The sequence below is a fragment of the Centruroides vittatus genome, unplaced genomic scaffold, assembly GCF_030686945.1.
Source record: "Centruroides vittatus isolate TY-2023 unplaced genomic scaffold, ASM3068694v2 contig_134, whole genome shotgun sequence".
NCBI lineage: Eukaryota > Metazoa > Arthropoda > Arachnida > Scorpiones > Buthidae > Centruroides > Centruroides vittatus.
This window is the reverse complement of record NW_027120852.1, coordinates 1,737,296-1,753,171: the sequence shown is the minus strand read 5'-3', so window position 1 is coordinate 1,753,171 and position 15,876 is coordinate 1,737,296. Positions and strand designations below refer to the sequence as shown.

Genomic DNA, 15,876 nt, shown 5'->3' with positions numbered 1-15,876 from the left:
ATTGGAAGGGCTTGCACCCATTGCACCCATTGTAATAAAATAGAAGATAAGAAGTCAGAATTAGAACACATTGTGGACATAGCTACAACACACAGCTACCCCAGGTGCTTAATTTACAGATTGGCCCACACGCAAGGTGCAAAAACATCCGAATAAGGCTCGTACCGGAAGATCCGTCGACTTCGACGACGGATCTTCCGGTACAAGCCTTATCCTCCACACTAAAATCATTGTTTCTAAATCTTTCAAACCACTTCTGCACAGTCCTTGAACTAATTACGATTTGATTATGTACAGTATTTATTTTTTTGGCTGCATTTGTAGCATTCTCACCACTTAAAAATAAAAAGTATAAAACGTGTCTTTTATATTCGTCGGTTACTTCCATTTTAACGAAAATAAACAACTGAAATGTTTACAATTCTGAACAGTATTATATGAATGAGATCCAATTTAACACTTCGATGTAAAAATTATCACATTAGACTGACATTTTTAACAGCAAAACAAGATTTTTCTCAAGGTCATAAAAATGCGCATGAACTTATGGACTGACCTGATACATAGGTTTCACAAAGAGATCACTTAAAAGATGCATAGCTGAACACAAATCAGATATGAAAATAAACAGCAATCCACCATCCTATCAATTTGTGCTAGTGAAAACAACATTCTTGCCAACTTACAACAAGCGAAATTAATTATAAAAACAAACAATACAGAATATCTCAAGCTTTTGGAAGCACTAGAAATATTTAAAGCAGAAAAATATGAAACGTGTATCAACTTTATAGAAGAAAGTCAAATTTCCCACTCATGGCAAGCCCTGTATGATACATCATTATAGACTTTTTGCAGTAAATAAAAGTAGAAGCCTCCCATTGGTTAAAATTTAAAAATTTAATTATGTCTCCTTAATCCAAATGAAAATTGGTTTTGGTAGACTGTCACAACAGCTTTCAGGTTAGATTAAGGTTATCAGACATCCCGGATTGTGCAGAACTGTCCTGGATTTGGCAACATGTTCGCAAGTTGTCAAGAGCACAAAGTTGTCGTTTTCTTTTACTACTAGTAGCCCGGGACGCCCTCTAGTGGGCGTTCTAGCAGCAACGGTGTTATTCCATGGTATAAATAATAAATTCATATTAATAATTCAATAATAAATTCCTATTGCAGTAATAATGTACTGAATTTATTATTAATTTAAAAAGTATTTAAGGGTGCCGCTAGTGGCCGTTCTGGGCATACCATGACAGATATACAAACAGCGCCATCAATTTCTTTTTCTATAAAGAGTTATTTTTAAGTTTATTTATGCATTTATGTATTTATATATTTTTTCTACTAAATTATTTATTAATGAATTAGTTATTATTATTGTATATATGTATGTTGGAGATCAACCCCATTTTTAGCTCCCACAACACAGAAGCGTCCCACATTTCAACCTAACATATCTGGTCACTTTAGGTTAGGTACTTCTTTTATTGGTAAAAAGCAAGAAAAAGTAATGTAATTGTAATGTACTTGTGAATAATAGGAAATATAATGTTTAGCAGTAAGAAAACCTATCTTTATATTTAAAAAAAAATTTTTTAAAGTGATGTTCAAAGTAACAATTTTTTAAAAGATGTACTTCCAAAAATGTTATTCTCAATTGTTGGAGATACAAGAATGTCATAATTTTATGACTACTGTACTAAAAGAAAACATGTACCTTTATAACATTAGTTTGTTGTGATGGAAACCTGTTTTATGTAATCCGATACACACCCACGGTTTTATATTTTCAACCGTAAAAGTATTGTACGAGTGTAATAAGGGAATATTGAAAAGTGGTGACACTCCCATTTGTTGTATTGCACCGAAGAGGGGCTCCAAAATTAAATAAGCCTGAAATGCATTTGAAAAAACAATAAAATAATTACCTAACCTGAAAGCTGTTGTGATAGTCTACCGAAACCAATTTTCATTTGGATTAAAGAGATATATTTAAAGAATGTTAATACAGCTACCATAATCGATATTTAAAAATTTAAATTTGAATATATACAAATTTATTGGTGCATTCCATTTTTCGAAAATTAAACTATTTTATCAACCTGAAGCTAGTCTTAGGAGTAGACCAAAGGCATTTGTTTTATGTAGACTCTCAGCTAAATGTCAAATTTCCAGCAAAACGCCCAAATTCAACATTCAAACGTTTTTGGCCACTCCTTAATCGTCCTTCATTGGGAAAAGTCAAACGAAATGCAATGTTCTATTTATAGAACATTGCTATAAATGTGTACAATATATAATATATACAATATAATAAATATGTATAAATTTATAACAATGTGCTATTTATAGAACATGGCAATGTTCTATTTATAGAACGTTGCCATGTTGTACACGTAATTTAAAAAAAAGTTTCTAAAGCAGTTCAAACAATGGCTGTGACATAAGCAATATATATTCCTTTAAGAGTCTAAATAATACGTCCATGCATTTGGTCCATGCATACGGGAATGTAATCCATGTTGATGCATGCTCCTCTTATGTCAGCCCTGTAGATTTCTGCAGCCTTTACTGTTCTTATGTGTTGTCTGTCGAATACCCTGTGTATTAGGGTGGCCTCTTCCCATAAGAGGAACATTCTCGGCTTGGTGGCCAGGACCGCATTGATGTTTCTTTTTGCCACATCATACTTGTGATCTTGTAACCGGGCTTGTAATGATCTGTATGTAGAACAAATGTACATTAATGTACTGTTGAACCTGTCATCCTGTAGTGAGATGCAGTAAACTCCAGGTGCTCTTGCATCCTCGGTGTCATCCTTTGTGTTACACAAAAGGTGGAACATGGTGGGTTTCCTTTTGTATGCTATGCGTACATTTAAATCCTTGTGGCCATCATCCTGTGTATGTAATGGAGAGATGGTTCATAACTTACGACTACCCGTTTCTCTTGTGTTGTTAACATTAGTATTGGTGTTGATTGACCTGGGCTGATATGTGGACGTTATACTGTTGATAAATGAGTGGCTGTACCCATGCTTGGATGCGATATGTTTCGGTTGTTCTAGCTCATTGTTAGTATCTAAGAGCTGCGTATAATGTGAGTGGGCTCTAGCCACAAGTGAGTGGAACACAAATACCTGTATTTATTTACAATACCTGGTGTTTTTTAGTAATTGATAAACAGTTTTGTTTTGTAAAAAAAAAAAAAAATGCAATAAGAACAGTAATCAGAAATAGCCAAAAGTTGCTGAAATTTAAGGTTATTTTTTTTATAATTAATTAACAGAATTTGTCGCTAGAAGTTTTAAACACCATTTTGTAGTAAATTTAATAATTTCAAATTAATGCTTAATTAATTTAGAGGAAAAAGCTAGGGTGGGGTTGTACTCAAAATTGTAACTACTGTAAGTTAGGAAGATGAAATTACTCATGAGCCCCTAGAAAGATGATGGGGCCCTGATAAAACTTCCAAACCCTTCATTCAGTCCCTCTTCTAATCACGTTTTACATTTCTCCACCTGCCTCGTCCCAGCAATGCAATTGAATCTGACTCTCCAATCTTTTTATTTTGAAGATTTTTCATGTGCCTTCTTCCACACACTAAGGTGATATGTCTCCCCAAAGAAACAAATTTACTTTAAAAAACAGGCTCCAGGCCATCCTATAAGGGCCTGGCATGCCCATCATCACAGTCATTGCCGATTAGTGATTACACTACCTATAACATTTATTTTTTTAAGTCGTTAAGAATGACACACTTTCCTAAATAGTTTTATATATTCACTTTGTTGAAATTATTTTTAAAGCTTTATTATTTTGTAAATTTTTTTAGTTTTTGTATTTTTTTTTTTTTGTGCTAACTTTTATTTGTGATTTTAGGAATCGTATAATCTTAAACATATAGTGGATGCTCCTGCAGATAAACTTGATCCGAATATTGCTTTGGATAAAGAGAGACAAAAGGCATTGAAGAAACGGTGCAAGAAATTAAGGCAACGAATGACTAACAGGTATTTCTAATTAACCCTTTAACAGCTGATAATTTTTTAAAATTTGTTTAAAAACCCATTTTTTATTATTATTAATGATTAATATTCATTTAAGTAAAAATAAAGTATTTGATTTTACTTTTATCCAGTATGTACAAAGTGGTGCCTAAATGGTACTTATAAATACTTTTATATGAGAAAATTACCACAAAAATATATAATACTTTGAAATGTAATTTCAAAGTATTATATATTTTTGTGGTAATTATATAATTTAAAAATCCTTTTAGTTATTTTATAACTAAAAGGATTTTAAAAGTTTTTATATAACTTCTTTTCATTTATTATGTAGTTTTCTTTCATATAACACAAACCACAACAAGACACATGCAGTAGAACGATATTTACAACTGGTTGACCTTGAGAACAGCTGTTGATGGACATTTGTGGGTTACTGCAAATACTGAAATATATTACCTTATTTTCAATCATTTGTACTATTTTTATGGGTGGGGACCATAAAGAAAAGGTCCAAAAAAAACTTCTGTTGGGTATAAAATTACGAAATTTGTTGAGGTCATAAACAACGTCCAATAGAATGTAAGTAAGCTATGCCCAAGACAGACTTGGGCATAGGACATTGAGAAATGATCATTTAATGTTTAAAACAATAACTGCTACCTTACAACTGGTTAAATTAGAATTAAAAACAAACACAAAACTTATACACTAGCAATTTTTATAACAAGTGCAAATGTTTTCGCCTGTGTTGAATGGGCTAACAAATGCTGGGAGATTGCCAAATATATGTGCGGAGGGAGGTGATGCATGACATAAGACGAGAGAACGAGGAAGGGGAGGATAACGAGATTTATATTTCGTAGAAAGGCTTCCATGCCGTGGGGAAGGAGTCAACATTACAAAAGTTTATAACTTGCAGGTGGAAATATAAAGATATTGGTAATTGAATTTGAAATGTATTTTCAAATACATTCAATAGTGAATGTTAAAAATCAATTATTGTAATCAATTAAATCAATAACATGTTAAAATACTTATATGCAACACATTTACAGTTCAAGCAATTTCTGACAAAATGATTCAGTATAGAGAGTTTTTTTTAAATTAAATGAAATTATAATTCTACATCCAAACAGATTATACAACTTTCTACTTAATAAAATTGATGGACACTTAAAAATGATGTCAAATGAGTAAAACTAACAAATACCTACATAATGTCTTTCAGTGCTAATATATCTTAATTTTAATGCACATTTAAGTACTTTCAACATTGTATAATTGTCATCCTTGGGTGAAAATGGAACATATTTTAAGAAAAATTTAACAGATACATTAATAAGTTTAAATAAAAGTTCTTAATTGAATTTTGCACTTTGTGACAATTTTTGAATAAAATTTATAAAATTATTTTTGAACACAAGTGAAATCGATGAAACATGAATAGGAGAGGATTAAAAGATAGAAAGGAAATATTAAAGAAATATTATAAAAACATAAAGAAGTTAAATATATAAATTACAATGCAAAGTTTAAAAAGTGACAATCATAAATCTGGAATTTTGAGCATAGGCTCATTGCAAGAACCTAAATTTGGTTATATAAAAAGTCTCCCAGAGGAAAATATCTGTACATTGTTTGAGTAGAGAGGCTTCCGACCATAATGGTATAAATTGGAGAGGTCGATGGAAAGTCTACTGTTTAAGATGTTGTCTTGGTATTCTTAAAAACAATTTTCTAACTTTCTGGTTGTGGTCCCAATATAAAAAATTTTTGAATCAGAACTTAAATCTTGCAAAGGGATCATACAAACACTTAATTTTTGTAGCTCAGAGAATTTATCCCTGTCATTACAGATAATTCTACACAGAGACAACTGCATATCTATCACCTGCAGGATTGTGAATATTTTTTTAAGCATTTAGAATGCTTGTTAGCAAAGCAGCTTTAAAACATAGTACTGGTGGATATAAAGATACCACATCAATTTTGTAAAATTGAAAGGATTCAGGGGGTGAGTACATTTGTTGAAAATTGACTTAGCTTCCAAAGCAGAGACTATGAGCTAGGAATTAGGAATGTAATGAATTTAGCTAGAGATTTCTCTAAATAGTGTGTGGGTTGAGTACATTTGTTGAGTAATGGACATATAGGCTAATCTGGTTTACAAGTTTAAACTTCAAAATAACAGCCTTGGGCAGGATTCATTTGTAGGTAGGTCTAGAGGGATGAGTATAGAGGTCACTCCAGAAAGTATGATAATTTTTCTAGTCTTTTTCAAAACAGATTTGGATGAATCAGCATATAATAAAACAGATATGAACTGTGCTAGAAATTGATTTGCTCTAAAATTGAAATTAATGTTCTTACAAGGGACAAATCTTCTGAGTTTATCTGAAACCGACTAGGGAGAGTCAGCAGAACAACTTGACAATAAAAACTGCTTGCAGAATTTGGTCTTAATTATAAATATTATGTAGCATTTAAATAAATTAAATTTAAAACTTTAAGGTCAAAATTACTTGCCACATTTCTGTGCAGTTGCACATTTAAATTAAAACTTGGAATTAGGAGAAAGCAATTGCAAAATTGTGATTTAGTTTGTTTTCCTACTTGAAAAAAATTATAAAAATTTTATTATGTTTGTGATTTTAGGAAATATACTACAAATATTCAAGAGTTGTTATTTAAATTTGAAAATCAGTTTGAAGGATTTAAAGAATGGAAAAATGATTTTTTTTAGTGTTCGGTGCTCCTTTTTCTTTTAGTGCCGAAGAAGAAAAAAGAAACATCCAAATGGAATTTATTGAAATTCAGAACGACACTGTGCTGAAAGAAAAGTATAATGAAGTTGGTATTCCAGACTTTTATATGTACTTGCCAGAAACTTATATTGAAATGTGTATGTTTGTGGCAAGAATATTGTCAATGTTTGGTAGTACTTACCTATTTGAACAATTATTTTCCATTTTAAAGACTAATAAGAGTTCACATAAAGCAAAATTAACAAATGTGCATTTAACATCTATATTAATTAAAAATGTTGTTGCAAAAATTTCACCTGATATTGATTAAATTGTTTATGCCAGAAGATGTCAAGTTTCTAGTAAAAAATAATTTTTTTACATTTCTCTGGTTTTAAATTTTTTGTAGGTTCATTAAAGAAGAAATAAATCTAAAATTTAAATGAGTTATTTTCAAATATACATAAAAGATCTTTTTTATGCACAAATATAAACATCTGAACACAACAGTTCTATATTAACATCAAACAATTGCCAGATTGTCAAGCTACAGACAATTATTTGACTTTAACCTTTTTTGTCTGTGGCCCGCAGACTCAAACTATTTAATGGCCCGTGATCTTATACGAGTTTTACACCACTGTTGTAAGTGATAGTAGAAATCCATAAAACTGCACAATGTGTTTGAAAAATTTTGTTCAAATGATATCTACAATGCTAAGTAAATGGGCCCATTTTATTGTGCCACATCACATTGTCCAATGAGCTACAAACATTCAATATTGTTGGATTTAAAGAAAAAGAATGGATCGTGTTAATGTGTTCCACAGTTCAAACACACAGAAAGTAATGGAAGCTTGTAGTTATTGGGGAAAAACACTAAACCTTAAGTAGCTCAGAATAAAATGGTATAACAAATCTGTATTATACTAATAAGAATGTGAGGATGATTTTTGAAAATTTTAAAGAATGGTTAATGAATTGGGATATGGAGCTACATCAGAAGTTCTGTTGCTTCTTGTCAACTTTATGGCACACTCTCATTTCAATTGTTTTAAAAACATCTGGGCCCTTAGTCTCGAGCTTTTCGTGTTACAACTCCCATCGTTTGAAGGTGTCACATAGTATTATCTCACACTCTGATGTCAAATTGATAGTCTCGAGTTATAACTTACGTGTTTTCCCATCTCACCATGTGAGTACCTACTAACTTTGAGTTTGAGCATGTGAGATCTCTATACGAAACTGAAGATGGCTGATGGATATGCTATTCTGATCGCAATCGAAGCATTAGAAAGAGCTGAAAGATGATGTTTAAGAAGGGAACTAATTTTTCAACCAATTATATAATATAATTTATGTTATTATTAATAATAATATAAATTATTAAGAGCATAGACACTATATTAAGATAATTTATCAATCAGAAGTGCTAAGTTCATTGAACAATTTAAGAAATAGATCAAGGAAGAAAACTGAAGAAAGGATTGAATTAAAATACTTACTTTTTTCCATTCCACAATGGATTTTTTAGCTCCAACACACACATTTAATTTTTGAACTTTTTAAATTCTTTCCACATATCAAAATGTTTTTTCTAGTAAATTCGTTGTCAAATTTTCCATTGTTCATTTTCTTATTATTTTCTATATGTGTGACTAATATGTCTTTCTGTTCTTCGTTTAATTTTTTAGATAAGACATTGGAGGCTTCCATTTTGTTCCTTTGTCCTATATCACTATAACACAAAAGTAACTAACATGAGCACACTAATTAAGAGGTGATGGAATGAAGGTTGGCCATTAAGAAGTTAGTCACCAGATGATGCCTGCACCACACCTCCTTCATAACTGCTCTGTACCTTGTAGTAATGCCACCTTCAAACTCCATCTTCCTACTGTTATGTAATCAAGCTATCTTGTAGTTATGAAGCCGCCTTATGCCTGTCTCCTCTGCACCCATTTAAAGTTCACTGATCATACCTTTATAGCAGTTTGTTTGTCTTGTATAGTTTTAAGTATTATAACTTTTTTGTATTAATACCAATTGTAGAGGGACTATTCCGTTAGCCCGAAAGGCATTTTGGTTATTTCAAGTTATTTACTCATCTAATCAATTTTTAATGTACACCCCCTTCTGTTTTATTAAATGTACTACATTGATATCTGAGTGTTTGTGCTTATTATCACTGTTGTGATAAGTCCTTATTATCTACCCCACATTGGTAGAAATTTAATTAATTAATTAAACCAAGGGCTAAAAGCAATTCTTTGTAATAATTGAACTGTTTACAAGCCAAATCGACTAAATCCATTTGTAAATCCTTAATATAATCGTCATTATTTTCAATTTTTTGCATAACTAATTTTATATAAAAATACATTCTGCAATGTTTATTTAAATTTAAAGTTTAAAGGAAATTTTAAAAAATAATATATATTATCAATTTTTATTCCTTTTGTTTTGTGGAGTTAATCGATTTGGCAAGTGAGCAGCTCAATTCACGTTGATTTGTTTACAACTTGTTACAGTTAAGTCGATTGGTCGAATCATTATAGTCGCACAAACCCAGATGCATTGTAAATAATCTCATCGTGCTTAGCGGTATACATAACCAAGCGAGTACGACATATTTCCGCTCGCCTTTCGAGTTCGCTCGACGGGTCTAAATCGAGACTACCAATTATGCGAGTTATAGTAACACGAGCGAGTTCAATAACGTCAGTTCGAGTACAACACAAAAAACTCGAGACTAAGGCCCCTGCATGGAGTTTCTGTCTCCCAACGCAACATCCTTGGTGGAGTCAATTGACACGAGAATCAAAAAATTTAATGATGATATATTACAGAAAACCGGTAAACTACATCCTTGAAACAGTTGAAGCAATTAAAAAAACAAATAAAACAAAAGACAAACTATCATTTATTTTTTTTTATAAACTTTGTAATCGAGATGAGACAGCTGCTTAATTGGAACAAAGTGTTATCGTTCCAATGTATCCCAATTAACTGGAATCCACTGTATTTTACAATTTTTGTGATATATTATCATTTTAATTTTAGAACAGACTGAGAAGTTTTTCTACACAAATTGTTTATAATTTTAAATTTTATAATTTATGAATTAAATAATTTTATTGTTTTGATCAGAGGTTTAGAATACGAAGCATCATCAGCAAACAGACCAGTATCAGCTAATTCTATTCATAAGCAAAAGTAAGTAAATTTTTTAGTTGTGTATTGTTTTAAGTAAACAATTGTTGATTGTAACAAAATTTGTTTTTATAGGATGCAGAAAATAATTAAAGATATTAATAAACTAATCAATAATCAAGGAAAAGGTCCTTGGGATACAACAATAGCATCCAATCTAGAGAGATCTCTTGGAGAATTAGAGAGATTGATTGGAAAATGTTCTACTGATGATAAGATTGTGTGCTATAATTTGGGTGGAATTAATGCATTAATGAAAATATTGTCTGTAATATCAAATGTGACAGTCAGTAAAAATTTGGTTATTCCTAAAAAGTAAGCATTTCAAAACTTGATTAATTTTAATATTATGATATTTAACCATAATATTCTACTGTAGAAATGGATATTATTATAACACCTGTAGATAATAATGACATACGGGAAACTAGGAAACTTTCTATATCAACCCAACTATTAAATTTGATATTGTATTGTAATAAAAAGACTTTTTGTTATTGGATTTTCAAAAATAAAATTTTTAGGAAAAATTTATGTATTGTTTTTTATGCCACCATATCAATATCTGTGATGTTCTAACAATTTATTAAAATTATTAATAATGCCCTCTCTGTTTCTTGATGAAATTTTAATAAGATTGACCCAAACTTGTCAGTTAGGGCTCCTCTGTCTATTTTGGTATGAAGAAATTATGGTCAGTCTAATTTTTAAGTTTTATTAAAGTTTAAAAAGCTAAGGGGTTGCCCATAACATTGCATTTTTTCTTGAAATTTTTACTCCCCCCTCCCTCCATTGTCCCAGTTTGTCGAAGCTTCTGTTACCCCCTTTGGACATCCAGCAAAATTCACCCTCCCTTAAAATGTTTATAACTTTTATAAACTATAGATATCATAAGTAGAAACAATGAAATTACATCCAAATTGCTATAAAATTGCAACCTTTCTAGTAAGTTATAAAAGTGCTTTCCATAATACTATACCTCAACAAAATTAAAGCATTATCTTCTGAAGCATAGGAAATGGAGCAGGGCATTTTGCACAGGTTTTATATGACCATCTTCATAAATCATGCTTAAATTGTTTAAAAAAAATCTTAATCTTTTCATATTCTTTTAAATATCTTTTTATAAACCTGATTTACATTTGTTTAATTAAGGTTTACTTTACATTTGACCGAATACCCGTCAAGGAGGAGGACATGTTTTGAGAGACAGATTAAAAAAGGTCATTGATCAATAAATCCTTCTCTTTAGAACTTTATCTTTGGGTTGGAGAATCAAACATAAAGTTTCAGATAGAAGGATATGTCTGTCTTGCTTGGTCTGTTTCCATTGATCCAACTCGAGTTTGTCTTGCCTTTCATTATTTGTTTACCATCTGCCATTACTAATCTCTTCCTTGGATGCTGCAGCTATTTTTCTGATGGTCCCTAGGTGTGAATATTGTCTGCACCACTTTCTGCTGTCTGTCAGTCTTTGCCATGTTGTCCTTCAGATCAACTCTTCCTCCAGATCATTAAGTAATTTTAAAACTATTGCTGGGTGATGTCAGAATCCCAACATAGATATGATCATTCAGCAGGTTAGTTTGTGTGTGTAGACTTCACCACTTAGTACCTATGTATGTGCAGTACAGTAATATGGTTATCCTTGCATGTAACTTGCTAAACCAAATACAGCAATAATAGCGAGGTTGAGGCCGAAGTTTTAAACGCAAAAACGTGTACGTCGGACATTCAGCGCCACTTTCCTGTAAGCCTAAAAGTTTGACAATGGTGTTTGAATAGTCAGTTGAATCATGCTCAACATTCCAAATACCATTGTCAAGCTTCTAGGTTTACCGGAAAGTGGCGCTGAACATTCAACATACACGTTTTCGTGTTTAAAACTTCAGCCTCAACCTTGCTAATAGAAAATCTGCAAACTTCAAACCATCCAGGAATTAAATAACCCAAATTTGTTAAGGTTAGTTAAGGTCAACCTATAGAGATTTTGCCACCATTGGTGTATTGACTTTTTAAATATTATTAGATGGACATTACAATATATTGCTGATTTGCAAATACTGTTTAAAAATAAAAATGCTAAAATAAAAAATAAAAAATGCTCTGCTATACTCTTGCTATCAGCTCGAGAGAGATATTTTGAAAAATCTTCATACAAGAAATTTTGAAATAAATATAATAAAATGAATGAACTGTATAAAATTGAATGAAATAAAATGGATGTCTGCTAAAGCACAACCCTTCTCCTTTCCCTTGTGCAACTTTGTCCACCCTGTCATAACCCCTTTCCTCCCACCAATGTGGATGTCATTTATGGACAACCCCTAAGTGAATGAAATGAATCTCCAGCACAATTTTATACGAAAACAAAGGTTTTTGACCATGTTAAACATGCATTGTATTGTCAGGCCAACTGACCTTCACAGATCACACACAGTTATTAAAACAAGAGAATTGTCATCCCTGTGTAAAGAAGGGTGACATGAGAGAGAGAGAACACAGGGAGAGGATTGTAAAATTAGTTTGTAGATTGATTTCTGTGCCGAGAGTAGGAATCTACATCACAAAAGTTTACAGTGGTATTTTTTCTCATGACTTTGTAAACTTATAGATATCTAAGTCATTCTTTGTGGAAAGTGCAATGTAGGTGTGCCCGGTCACTTTGTTTATTAAGTTAAGTTTACTTAGTTTGAGTAGTTGATGTTTAAAAAGCTTTTTGTGGTATTTTAATTTTAAAATACTGCAAAGGACAAAAAGAAATCTACATATTGTAAGATTGTTTTATAATTTACTATTAAAATAAAACAGTGTACATTTTTTTCAGAACAATATCGACTTTTCAGGAATTCAGATTAAAAATATTTGTATGATTACAATGAAGAACTGTAATAATATTTTTATAAATTTAGTAGACATAATTTGAATGGTATTATTTGTAGAGATATGTAATAATTGTTTCATTATAAATACATATTCATTTTGTAATCTAAACTTTGTTTCAGAACCATAGCAAGAGCTGCAACAGTGTTTGGATTAATATGCTCAGATTGTCCAGAGAATTGTTACAGTGTTCTTTTTTCTAATAAAATTGGAATTTTACTTGATTATCTTATTCATTGCTTAAATGTAAGGAAATTTTTATTTAATTACAGTTAAGACAATATTTGCTTCTGTATGACTGGATGATGATTTAAAATTTTTAATTCTATTCTTTCAGTTATTAATTCCAGATAATTACACTCAGCTATTAAATAGCAATCCAAATTCCGTAAATAGAGCATTGCCGACAGATATCCTTTCCGGTAATCTCATGCAGTTGTTAGCCGTAATTATCATCACCTGGTTTTTGTGTAAACAGATGAATTTTGCGGGAATACAGAACTTGTTCATAGATCAAAATAAAATAGTGAGCCAAAATGAAGAATTTCAGCAAAGAGTGCATGATGTGATTAGGTAAATGTTTTAAAATATCTATTGTTGTTGTTGTTGTTTTTGTTGTTGTTGTTGTTGTTATGATACTGAAGAATTGTCCTTGGTTTGTACTAGTTCCTAGTTATATTCCAGATAAAGGTTAAGTCATAGCTACAGAAAAAGCTATTGGTACTTTTTTGTGTTGTTCATGTGTGTATCTGTGTTTAAGAATTTCCTGGCTTTGTGCATGTGTTTAGTATGCAGCATTCTATATTGTGATATATGTTTGTGAATCCCTAATGTTTCTAGATTTTTCTGTAGTGTATGTGGTGTGACGTTTGTGCAAGAAAGAACTACAGGTACAGTAAGCACCTTATCCATTCTCTTCAGATGCTTTATTTTGTGGACAAGATTTGAGTATTTACTAATTTTTTTAGTGTATGTATTTTGTATGTAAGTCTACAAATATTTAGCATTCCAACAGGCCAATCACTCAGAACATGCACAAATAAAACAAAAACCAACAACAGAATACAACAGCAGATTAAAAACTCAATACTAACAACACAGCTAAATGTAAAACATGTTTAAAGCTATCTATATCTATGTTGTCCCAGTACAGACATATTTATTTGGAATTACACATTGGACATGCAGAACTAGAATTGTTCCAAAGGAAAACTTGAACGATAGTGACAAAGCAGAACAAACATCACCCAAAATCATTCATAGAAAAGCTGACTCCTTCTCATAAAGAGAATGGATGAGGCATCATAGATATAATAAACCTTCTCAGTATAAACAAATACAGATGCTGAAAGCTTTTCTACAGAAAAGAAGAAACATCACAATTACACAAATAACTTTTGCAGACAAAAACAATACACTTTTAAACTTGTGTGACACTGACTTTGATCTGACTGATTACACAAAAGACATAGAGATCAGACAGTCTTTGGTTCAGAAGGCACCCTAACACTCTCAGTCTGGATCATGTTGACAGAACAGCATCAAACTGTTGGCTGATTTATGGATGCCTCTTTAGAGAGACGAAAGAGTTTATGATTGCCATATAAAACCAGATCATATATACAAGAAACAATAGGAAGCACAACTTTGTTATAAAGAGATTTTCATACAATAACATCCAGGCAATTGATTAAATTAGACTTTATTTTTAAAAATTATCAATAAGGACGTATCGGATTAATAGGACTATTACACCAGTGTGTTGGTTATCAACGCAAGGAGGAGTTCATAATCAGAAAAATCAAAAAACTCTTTATTTTATCACCTGTAGTAGTTTTTCCTGTACACATACATACATGTTTCAGACTAATTGGCCTCTCTTCAGCAGTGTTACTATCATGATGTTCTAAAAATGTATATTACAATATTATAATAAATAAATAAATTACAATAAAATCCTGACAATGAAACATTAAAAAACATACAGAATTTTTGTATCCAAAATATGAATAAATCATACATAGAAGTATTGTTTTAAGTTTGCTCAAATACATGTTGCTGTATTAAAAACAAATGGAAATTTAAAATTATATTTCTAAAAAATTACAAAATAAATGTCACAAATATAACAAACTTACTTAAATGTCGTTCTCATTAACCTAATAAATTAACCATCACTTAATTCTTCCATCTATTTATACTCCTTTGCTTTTGGTTTACGTCATTGATTATGTTCTGTCATGATTGGTGGATTTCACATTCTAAGTTATTTTTAATTCTATTTCTTTGTCTTTTTATATAGATATGTTCAAACAATTGATGTTTAAAATTACTGGTTTCTTTTTTCTTTATTTTGATTGTGTTTAAACTTATTTCACATCTGTTGTTATTGCAATGTTTTAGTACTGCAGAATTTGCATAATTTCCTTTTATTGCCTGTATATGATCTTTTATTCTTATTCTTAATTTCCTTTTAGTTTCACCTATGTATGTTTTTACTGGATTACACTTACAAAGGAATAAACCACTGCTTTTTCTTCCATTATATCAGTTTTTTTGTCTGACCTATGATATAAATATCTTTTAAATAAATCATTCTTTTCTGGTATTAAATTTAGTGAAATATTAATACAAGTACTCCTCACTTTACAACCTATTTGCTTAACGACCACTCGCACTTACGACCAATCGAGTTTTGACCTGCAATTTGGGGAATCCCTTTCTCGGCTTGAGTGTCGATCAGTGGCGAATGGTGACATGCGCACTAAGCATACTATAATAGCGCTTGCGCGTACTATAATTGTCTTATAGTACTATAATAGGCTAATAGCATACTATAATAGTCTTTTTACGAATAAATTTGAAATTTGTTGCATAATTCGTATAATTTTACAATGATCCTATATTCCCAGCGCAAGCTCCTCGCTTGTCAACCAATTCACTTAACGACGTAGTCGTCGGAACGGAACTCGATCGTAAAGTGAGGAGTACCTGTAGTATTAAACATTGCAATGGACAGAACAG

The 15,876-nt window shown here is 31.1% G+C and overlaps 1 protein-coding gene across 3 annotated transcripts in view; it reads left to right on the top strand.

Moving 5' to 3' along the window:
• ssp3 (short spindle 3) overlaps positions 1–15,876 on the top strand; it is a 158,785-nt gene that overhangs the window by 124,530 nt on the left and 18,379 nt on the right. For 2 of the 3 annotated variants that reach the window (XR_010883102.1, XM_067289124.1), the window contains exons 17-21: positions 3,882–4,012; positions 9,907–9,972; positions 10,045–10,284; positions 12,975–13,098; positions 13,190–13,425. Coding sequence is in view for 2 of the 3 variants with exons in the window: in XM_067289124.1 (XP_067145225.1) it covers positions 3,882–4,012; positions 9,907–9,972; positions 10,045–10,284; positions 12,975–13,098; positions 13,190–13,425 (797 nt within the window). In the remaining variant the exon portion in view is untranslated. Of the gene's footprint in view, positions 1–3,881; positions 4,013–9,906; positions 9,973–10,044; positions 10,285–12,974; positions 13,099–13,189; positions 13,449–13,542; positions 14,282–15,876 lie in introns of those variants that run through there. The other variant, XM_067289125.1, reaches the window with a different exon arrangement.